This window comes from Lynx canadensis, chromosome A2 (genome assembly GCF_007474595.2).
Source record: "Lynx canadensis isolate LIC74 chromosome A2, mLynCan4.pri.v2, whole genome shotgun sequence".
Taxonomy (NCBI): Eukaryota; Metazoa; Chordata; class Mammalia; order Carnivora; family Felidae; genus Lynx; species Lynx canadensis.
Genome location: NC_044304.2, coordinates 59,402,253 through 59,412,929, shown reverse-complemented (window position 1 = coordinate 59,412,929; position 10,677 = coordinate 59,402,253). Strand labels below are relative to the sequence as shown.

Sequence of the window (10,677 nt, the reverse complement as noted above, 5' to 3'; positions counted from 1 at the left end):
CTGCTCATGCTCTGTCTCTGTCTCTCTCTCTCTCTCAAAAATAAATATTTTTTAAAAAAATTTTTAACAAATAAATAAATAAAATAAATTTTAAAAATATATTTAGTATATTCACAGAGTTGTGCAACCACCACCATAATCTAATTTTAGACATTTTCATCACCTACAAGAAAAAACCTACGTCTCCATTAGCTGGCACTGCCATTTTTCCCCTAACACCACCCCTCCCCCGGTCGCCCTTGGCAACCACTAATGGACTTTCTGTCTCTATGGATTTGCCCATTCCAGATATTGCAAACGGAATCAAACAACATGTGATCTTTTGGGACTGTCTCCTTGCAATGCTTTCAAGGCTCATCCATGTTACACTATTTACCAGTACATCGTTTCTTTGTATTGCCAAGTAATATTCCGTGGTATGAGGGTAGCATATTTTGTCGACCCAGTCATCAGTTGATGAAAATCCAGGTTGTTTCTCAGCCACTATGAAGAATGCTGCTAGGAATATTCATGTACGAGTTTTTACGTGGACACATTTGCGTTTTGCTTGGGTCTACACCTACGAGTGGAATGGCTGGGTCATAGGGTAACTCTAGTGTAACTCTTTGAGGAGTGCCAGACTGTTTTCCAAAGCAGCTGAACCATTTTACATTCCCACCAGCCGTGTATGAAGGCTCCGATTTCTCTGCATCCTCATCAACGCTAGTTATCAGCTGTCTTTTTGATTAAGTCTATCCTAGTGGGTGTGATATGATATCTCATCGTGGTTTTGATCTGCATTTCCCTGATGACGAGGTATGCTGAGCATCTTTTCATGTGTTTGTCCGCCATCCATATATCTTCTTTGGAGAACTGTTAATTGCAATCCTTTGCCTGTTTTTAAATTGGATTGTCTGCATTTTTATTAATGAGTCATAGGAGTTCATTACATACTCTAGATACAAGTCCTTTATCAGATGCATGCTTTGCAAATATTCTTTCCCCCCTCTTTCCACTTTCTTGATGGTTATTGTTTACAGCACAAAAGTTTATGTTTCAGTGAAATCCAATCTGTCTGGTTTTTTGTTTTGTTTTTTTTTTTTTTTTTGTCACTTGTGCTTTTGGTGTCAGAGCTAAGAAATAGCCACCTAACTCAAGGTCACAAAGATTCACTCTTGTGTTTTCCTCTAAGAGTTTTAGCTCTCACATTTAGGTCGATGGTTCCTTTTGACTTAATTTCGGTGTCTGGTATGAGCTGGAGTCCAACCTCCTTCTTTTGCATCTGGAAACCCAATTGTTCTAGCTGCACTTGTTGAAAGGCCGTTCCTTCCCCCATCGAATTGTCCTGGCACCCACTCTTTAAACTCTCTGTTCCTTTGGCTTTGTTTCTCTGTTCTAAGGAACACGCTTGCCTGGTTTTCTTCCTCCTTTTTGGTGCCTAGTTTCCCTTTTTGCTGCGCGAGGGGGGGGGGGACACTCTTTCTTCCCCCTGGCGATGGTGTCTTCTCACGCCCAGAGAGCCCCTCTCCCTGGCTTTTCACACCTGCTCCAAGGACATCCTGCAGGCCCCTCCCAGCCATCTACAACTCACCCTGTTCTCCCTCCCTCAGCACTCCCACTCTCCATGTCAGTGCAGATCCTCCAGGAAGCAAATGCTAAGACAGAAACAGATGTACAAGAGATCTGTTGGGAGTGACGCCCATTTGGATAAAGGGCAGGAGGAGCCCCAGGCTGTGGCTCTGAAGAAGTCTTGTCCAGGCCACAGGAAGCAAAGCTCGCCCACGGGAGGAGTCCCTTGCAAGGCAGAAGTGGCCTCTGGTGCTCCCACAGTGCCTGGGCATTGGCTGGGGTGGCCCGGGGAAGGTATGGCTTCAGTATAAGTTGTGCTTCATCCCAGATGTGCAGTAGCTGGAGCCTGTCAGCCAGCTATACTCCTAGAAGCTTCTCTCCAGAAAGCAGACCTGAGCCCATGTTCTGCGCCCCACCCCATTCTCATCTCAGCCAACACGCTTAGGCTGCCTGAGTCCACTTAGCTCCGTCTACCACCACAGCCAGCCTCTGACCCTGTTTGGTTCAGCCTCCTGTCTTCCTAACTGCCTCCACCTTAAATCTAAGTCAACATTAGCTCTTGCTGGGAAATGGCTTCCTAGGACCTCTCCCCAGCCCATCCTTTCCACAGAGCTAAAGGTTCAACTAAATAGCAAATCTGATGGTGGTTTTCTCTTCTTTGTGCTCCATGAGCAGTGATGGGACAAGATTCTAGCCTCTGTGACCTGGCAAGGACCTCCCTTCCTTTTCCTGGCACCCCTCCAAGCCCTCCCCCCCACCACCCCTGCCTCTGCCAACAACACCTGACACCCCCAACCTCACAAGATCGCTCATGCTCCCTGAACTGGGGCTCAGTCTCCCCTGCTCCTCAAATCCTTTCACTCACGGCCCAATCTGCCTATTTACATCCTATGTAGCCTTTGTTTTTTATTAACATTTATTTATTTTTTGAGAGTCAGAGAGAGACAGAGCACAAGCAGGGGAGGTGCAGAGAGAAGGAGACACAGAATCGGAAGCAGGCTCCAGGCTCCGAACTGTCAGCACAGAGCCCGACGCAGGGCTCGAACCCACAAACCGTGAGATCATGACCCGAGCCGAAGTCGGTCGCTTAACCGACGGAGCCATCCAGGCGCCCCTACAGCCTTTGTATTTTAAAGTTTATTTATTTATTTTGAGAGAAAGAGAGAGTACAAGTGAGGCGGGCAGAGAGAGAGAGAGAGGGAGAGAGAAAATCACAAGCAGGCTCTGTGCTGTCAGCGCACAGCCCAACATGGTACTTGATTCCATGACCCTGGGATCACAGCCTGAGCTTAAATCAAGTGTCGAACACTTAAGGACTGAGCCACCCAGGTGCCCTAGACTCTATGCATCTTTTTCCAAAAGTGTATTTATTTTGAGAGAGGGAGAGAGAGAATCCCAGCCTAGAGCCCAATGCTGGGCTCAATCTCACCAACCGAGACATCATGACCTGAGCCAAAATCAAGAGTCGGATGCTTAACCAACTAAGCCACCCAGGTGCCCCTTATGCATCCTTTAATCTGGTCCCAATGATGTCACTCCCGCACGATGTCTTCCATGATGATTCAAGCCAACAGAATCTTACCCTGGGCTTCAAGACCTTTCTTGTTATCCCCCTTAACACTGTAGTCAAATGTGGATGCCAGAAGTCACCCTGTTTTCTCCCCAGACACCAGTGAAATCATCTGTCCATCTGAGCTGGCAGGGAAGCAGTCTGATGAGCGGGACATAAAAAGCACGCGGGGCCAGAGCACCACAAGGACTGGTGAGGGCAGAGGGGTAAGGAGGCGACCCCGCGTGGGAAATGGCGTGGTGCTTCAGACTCATTGTCAAGACGTGGCATCTTTCCCTGATACACAGCTCACGGAGGGACTGCAGACCACAGCTTGAACTGGGGCCACGGCCACGTGCAGCAGGTAAACTGGAAACAGCACACATGGTCAGTAATGCCCGTGAAGAGCCGACACACCATGAAGTAGAGTAGACGTGGTTTAGTCTCTTTCCATGTCCTGCAACCTCGGAGGCTGAAGGAAGGGGCAAAAGGAAATCCAGACGCAGGGCGCACAGGCGAGTTGAAGCATCTGCCCGCTGGGGTGCCCTTCCAGTCCTGACGGGGCAGAGTCACCGAAATCCTCCTGCGTCTCCTCTTGCTGCAGGTTTGCTCCCTTCTGCTCCACAGGAAGCCTCCAGACATCCAAGAGCTATCAGCACGTGTGTTGCATATCGTCCAGACCCGTCTACTGCAGTGGGAGAGAGATTCTAAGGTCGGCTTGCGTTAGGGGCACCCAGGGTCCAAGCAGCCCAGGCAGACAAGTGCAGGTGGGGCTGCAACGGGACGCTGCCTGGCTGACCAAGCAGGAGAGTCCATCTCCAGCCCCGGGCCCCACGCCTTGGCCTTCCCCAGCCAGCCGAGAGAGCGCTGCCTCTCCCAAGGCCAGTGGGAGGAGGCATGGGGTGGCCTTTGATAGCCTGGACTACAGAGCCAGGCTGCCTGGGTTTGAGTCCCACTTCCACCACCTACGGACAAATGCCTTCGTGTCTCCCACCCTCAGCTTCCTCGCAGAGATCACAGCACCCTGGCTGGGACACCCCTTCTGCAGACAATAGCACATGGACCTTCTCAGTCAGCCACACCCCTCAGATCGTGCTATAATCCCGGCACACAAGCGTTATCTGAGGCCCCAGATGTTTATTATGAATTTTCGTAATGTAATTGTTCAAACTTCAACCTTCAGAAATATTGCAAGAATTTTGTAATGAACACTCACATACCCACCACCTGGATTCTACAATTAACACGAATCTATCCGTCTCTTCAGCACTGCGTATCCATCTATGAGTGTATCCAGCAACCCATCTCATATTTTAAATTAGCTTTTAGTCAACAAATTGTGTTCAGAGTGAGATCTTGTAGGCTCGAATTAAGAGTTTAAAAAGGCCACATTTTCTAAATAACTGACAGCCAAAGACAAGAACGTACACATTGACTAGAGAATGTGTCTTTATTATGAAGTATGCCCTTGGATTTCTTGGGCTTTTTCAAAGTGTATGCATCATTGCTTTGGATAATTGTATACAATTATAAAACAATTCCAGGTCAGAGTCCATACGTGTCTGATTAAGAGCAAAGATAAAACTCCACTGCCTGTAAATCCTGTCTCGGGCACACCCTGGCTTTGCTGGGCATGTTTCTTAATCTCATGGTGATTCAGTCTCCTCACTAACCCTGGAGGTACTAACAGGACTTACTTCACAGGCGGACTGTGCTAGATGGGCACAGAGAACAGCAGCGGGCACACAGAAGCATTCTGTAAAAGTGCACAGGTAATTCACAATAGTTCATAAACTCACCTGTTAATAACAACGAATTGGTAGTATGCTCAGTAGCTTTTCCCTCTTCGGGTCAGTCATTTTCCAGATTCCTAAAAGTCTCAGAGCAATAAGTGTCCGAGATAAACCATTTTGAAAGTGTTTGCTTTCCTGCTGATACCTGACTCCAGTGCACAGCTCTTTATTCTGCTGCTGCACAGACAGGCAGGGGCTAAACCATTTGGGGTTTTACCTGACAGTGTAAGGAGCCTCTATCCTGGGGGTAAAGAAACACCACTTGTCTATTCAGGGTATTGAATGCTAGCTGCTGTAATAAATACTCCCACACACATGTGAGCACACACACACACACACACACGCACACAAATCACATATATGGCTTAACATAATATTTCCTTTGTCCCTTGTACAAAGCCTGTGGTAGATACTGCCAGTTGGGACACGGTCCTCCAGTGGGAATTGAGGGATCCCCGCTCCTTCCACCTCAGGGAGCCCCTCCATGTTCCGTGGAACTGGTCTCCCTACCCGCTACACCTGCCTTGGGCAGAGCCAGGAGCTGCTGGGATTCTCCCTGGCATCTTACTGGCTGGCAGTCTGCTCCAGAGCACAGAATACTGCTAGAAAGACAGAGCCCTGACTGTGCCCCAGCTCCAAGCAGCCTTTGTGAATCTGCAAATTCCCTAGATGCATGGGACAATGTAGTGACCATGGTGAGGACTGGAGGGGTTCTCCTGTTTTGAAGGAACAAGGGATGTCAGCTGGGGAGGCAGAGGGCCCACCCTAGCCCACATCCGCTAGTGAATCTGGACTATCTGAACTGGATCCCTGCTCTTTAACATCTCATTTCTTCCCTGTCTTCTGATAGTCCTTGCTCGTCATTCTGTGTCTTTCGTACATGTCTCATTCGCCCTCTGGAGTAGGGATTCTCAAGCCTTAGCCAGCAATGTAACCAGCCTGTTACCGCCCTGGTTGCACGGCTCTGCCCCTAGACTTTCTGCTTCAGAAACAGGCAGAACGTTGACTTCTCCAAAGAGTTCCCGGCATCTCTGATGCTGCTGGCCCCGGGGCCACACTTTGAGAACAGCCCCTCTAGAGAGTGAGGTCCACTCGACAGAAAGGACAGGTCTGTTTTTGCACCACAGGTATCCCGAGGTGCACATTGAAGGAATGAATCGGGGAACGACAGTAAAAGAGCAGGAGTGAGGAAGGAGGAATGACGGAGGGAGGAAACTCCTGTTCCCCAGGCCCCATCCCGGACACCGTTCGGGCGGCGATCCGACAGCTCGGACAGCAGGACTCGACGACTTTCTGCGCCGGGACCCTGCAGCCCGCAGGCCCCACCCCCACGCAGCCGGGGCGTCTAGGCTTTGTGACGTCACCGCCCTGGCCTGCAAGAAGAATGGTTGCCATGGCGACGTAAATAGAAGGCCCGGACGCCCTGAGCCGGGAACTGCCGCGCGGAGGTTTCGGAGCTAGCCGCTGCGCACAGGGGCCGGTGGGTGCGCGCGGGGTCGCATGGGGGGGTGAGCGGGGCCGGGGATGCGCGTGGGGCCCGGGGAGGGCTCCTCTGGCGCCCCTTGCAAGGCCCCTTTGCAAGGCTGCCCGTGTGTCCTTACTCGTTACTTTGCTTTATCATATACCTAGCTGTCTAGCCATCCCTGTGTCCTTCCATGCCTTGTGCACCCCCGCTGTATGGCCCACTGCTCATCCCAACCGAGTTGGGGTATTGGGAAGCGGGGCGCTGCTAACTCGTCCCTCTCCAGGCCTGGGCAGTAGCAGAGTGTTGCTGGAATGGCTCGGACTTTGGAGGCCAGGAATCTTGAGCTGGAATCCCCGCTGTGGCCTTTCTTTGCTGTGTGACTTTGGACGCCTCGCTGAATCTCCACTTTGCTTCTTCCTTTGCAAAAGGAAAATTTCATTCAGCGAATCGTTAAGAGGCTCCAAAGACGCCACGCTAGGCGCTTTGATGAGCACATTGGCTCCACGTGAGAAAAGACCCCTGTCCTCTTGGAGGTTGCTTTCAGGGGGGAAATAGGCAATGCACGGATTTTTTTTAAGTGATAACTCAGACAGCGGTAACTGCAGCGAAGAAAGTAAGGTGAGGTCATATGGGGTTGGGGAGAAAGAAAGCATGTGGACGGTGTGGTGAAGGAAGACATCTCTGAAGTGGTGCAGGGGGAGCACCCTCCCACCCACAGCTGGGTGTGGGTGAACGTTTTTTGGCCAAGGAAGTGGTACATGCAAAGACCCTGAGACAGAGCAAGGCTGTGCAGGAAGTCTGTGTCTTATGTGGCGGTGCATGCTCTAGAAACAGAAAGATAAGTCAGGGCAACTGGAACCAAGTCAAGGAGGGGAGAGAGGATGAAGGAGGGGGGAGGCGGGAAGATATAGGTGTTGGCCACACGGTGAGCGCTCAGTAGATGCCAGCTGTTCCCAGCCACCCAGGGATACGGGGGTGAGGGCCCGGGGATCATCTGGCTCAAGCACTGTGTCACTCCTCAGGTTGGAATCGCCTTTAGCCAAGGCCAAGTTTTGCAACAAGCCTTTGTTCCTCTGCCCAGATGTCCAAGATAACATCCACTATGGTCTCCAAGGACATGATTTACAACAGTAAGTATGGGGCTGGCCTAGGCTCAGAATCAGTGACAGCCTAGGGAGCTTGGGATAGTGAGGTCCAGGGTCAGTTGAGGTGAAGGTGTTTCCAAATCAGGCCATGAGGCAGAAATCCCAGGTGTGCCAGGTTCCCTAGAAACTCCATGTTCCATTCCTAGGGCGCTGTAACAAAGTGCCACAACAGACTGGCGGCTTAAACCACAGACATTTATTGTCTCACGGCTCTGGGGAGCTGAAGTCCAAGACATAGGTGTCCCCGGCAGGATTGGTGCCTTCTGAGGGCCACGAGGAAGAGTCTGTTCCAGGCTGTCTCCTGGCTTCGTTGGCTGGCAATGTCTGGCGTTCCTCGGATTATGGATGCGTCACTCTGCCTTCAACGTCACATGGCATTCTGCCTGTGTGCGTGTCTGTTGCAAATTTCGCCTTTTGATTAAGGTCGGGAGTCATACAGGATAGGTGCCCACACTACTACCCATGACCTCATCTACGTCTACAATGACCCTATTTCTTACCAGGGTCATGTCATGAGGTGCTGGAAGTTAGGATTTCAAGTACTCAGAAACATTAACTTGGAGGGGTGGGGGACACAATTCACCCCATAATAGGTTTTGTAGAAGGTACCATAGTGGAGGTGGGGCTCTCTCAGCCTTTCTGCAGCTATGGTCACTGGGATGAGCCCAGAGGAAGTACCAGCTGGCCCCAGGCCCTTGTGGGAGGACATCCTGCCTCCTCTGAAGTCACACACCTGCTGCCAGGTGCCCCCCCTGGGTGGCCTGAAGTGAGGCCGCCAGGGCTGGGGGGGGGGGCGGGTTGCAGAGTAGGAAACACTGTCATCTGTGTGCTCTTAAATGCCTTCAGCTTGTAATTTGTTTTTGGGTAGGTAAACTATTGCCATGGTTCAAAATTCCAAAGTGTTCAAAGCCCCCTCTTGTGAAAGGCCCCACCTGTCCCCAGATACGCAGTATCGCCGCCTCAGAGGTGGCCCTTGGCTCCAATCTCTCACCTCCTTCCACAGAGCTCCATTCATAAGCTCTGTGCACACTGGCATATAAATACAGTTCATATACATATAGATACAGTTCATACGGTTTGTCCCTTTCTCACACAGATGGCCACACAAGACATAGGCTTCCTGCACCTTGGTTTTTTCCATTAACCCAGATACCGTGGAGACGCTTTCTTACCAATATATGAGTACCCTTAGACTTCTAGTGTTGTGAGCAGAACAGTAATCCCATAGTGTGGATGTACCATAGTTTATTTAATCAGTCCATGCTAATTGGCATTTAGTTTGTTTTAAAACATGTACAGCTATCGGGGCCCCCGGGTGGCTCAGTTGGTTAAGTGTCCATCTTGGTTCAGGTCATGATCTCACAATCCACGAGTTCGAGCCCCGCGTCAGGCTCTGTGCTGCCAGCTCAGAGCCTGGAGCCTGCTTCAGATTCTGTGTCTCCGTCTCTCTGCCCCTCCCCCACTCGTGCTCTATCTCTGTCTCTCAAAAATAAATAAACATTAAAAAAATATTTAAAAACATGTACAGATATCAACATTTGCCCCCACTGTTGCCATTCTGTGCTTACTCGCTCTGTTCCAGAGTGAATTAAAAAATGAAGAAAGGCTGAAATGGGGTTACCAAAAAAAAAAAAAGATAGCTTTGAAATGTTTGCAGACAACAAATCGATTCTAAACGCGCACACACACACACACACACACACACACACACCAATGCAGCAACATGACTTCACTAGCACAAGACCATTGAAGACTTTATAAACTATGTTGATTCATCCAGAAGAACCAGGAGGGTGGTTACATGGCGGGGGGGGGGGGTACCCTGTAACCCTCAACACTGTGTATATCACTTCCCTTGCAGGTGACATGTAAACAGGAGGCTTCCCTGGTCTGGGTTGAGGGTCTGTGCCTTTGGGAGGAAACCAGGCCAAGCAGGTACCTCAAGTGTACAGACCCAGGGCATTACCAGGCCAGGCCAAGCAGGGGCACACAGGGGGGTACGTGAAATCGCTCCATGGGGGCAGATTGTTGAGCCTGACATCCTGGGTTCAGCTTCAGGAGCTGGGGACTACGGTAAGGGCCAGAAGGACTGAGTTCCCTGGGGGGAGAGGGGAGCCTGGGCCAGGTACAGGTAGGCTGTCCGGACCCCAGCCCTACCCAGAGAGCCGAGGGCGGAGGCACTGGGGTCAGACACACCCGGTGGAGCACCGCAACTCTGCGAGCCTCAGCTACCGCATCTGTGGAATGGGAGCAATCCCCAGTCCCTAAGGCTATTGTGAGATGCAAATGGAAACACAGGTCAAGGGCTCAGCATGACGCCCTGTGCACCATAAGTGCCCTGTAAACAGTAGCCTCCTTGACATTGCTATTATTAGTCTCTCCAAGGTCACCATTATTACAACCAGTACCCCACCTTCAGGGCCTCGGCTGGTCTCCCAGTGTGAAGCCTGAGTCTGAAGAAGATGCTCAGAGAATACAGGTGGAGCGGTGGTTAAGGGGTCTGGGCCAAGATGGCCGGAATTTGACATCAGAGGAGTGAGCTCTGGGTTTGCTCTTCATTCACAAACCTTTCTTAAGTGCCAGCTGGATGCAGGCATCTGTTCTAAGCACTAGGGATTCAGGAGTGAATAAAACCCTCCCCTTGGTGGGGACTCATATTGCGACAGGGGAGGCAGACATTGGAAAGCAAACAGTCTGTATTTACCAGCCAAGAAGCAGTAGAAGGAGACCTACCAGAGGCTTTGGGCAGGGGCATAGGGCATAATTTAAATGGGAGCGGTAGTCCGGGAAGGCGTCTCAGAGGAGGTGACATTCGATACCTATCAGTAACAATCCTGAAGGATGAAATAGGACATTCGAGGCAGTGGAGAAAGCCTAGCAAAGGTCCTGAGGCCAGTATGAGCTTGCAGTGTGAGAGGAAGAGACAGAAAGCCAGTCTGGCACAACTTGGGAGGATTATTCAGTTCTGTTGAGGTGCTAGGAGGGGTTTAAGCAGGGAGATTGCACCATTTCTGGGCCTTGTGACTTCAATGAGTAGGGATGCCATTGTCTGTGACACAGGAAGAGGGGCTGGTTCACCCACAGCCTCCCTGGAGATCCTGGGCAAGGCATCACCCCTGGTGCAGAGGTGGACACTTAACAGAGACCTTGTCCAGGCAGAGGAGCCAGGGAAAGCCC

The 10,677-nt window shown here is 50.8% G+C and overlaps 1 protein-coding gene across 2 annotated transcripts in view; it reads left to right on the top strand.

Moving 5' to 3' along the window:
- The first annotated feature begins 6,311 nt into the window (after positions 1-6,311).
- Positions 6,312-10,677, top strand: part of CFAP100 (cilia and flagella associated protein 100) — a 52,003-nt gene continuing 47,637 nt past the window's right edge. For both annotated transcript variants that reach the window (XM_030307564.1, XM_030307563.1), the window contains exons 1-2: positions 6,312-6,370; positions 7,378-7,485. In XM_030307564.1, coding sequence (XP_030163424.1) covers positions 7,437-7,485 — 49 coding nt within the window. In that variant the 5' untranslated portion in view covers positions 6,312-6,370; positions 7,378-7,436. The remainder of the gene's footprint in view (positions 6,371-7,377; positions 7,486-10,677) is intronic.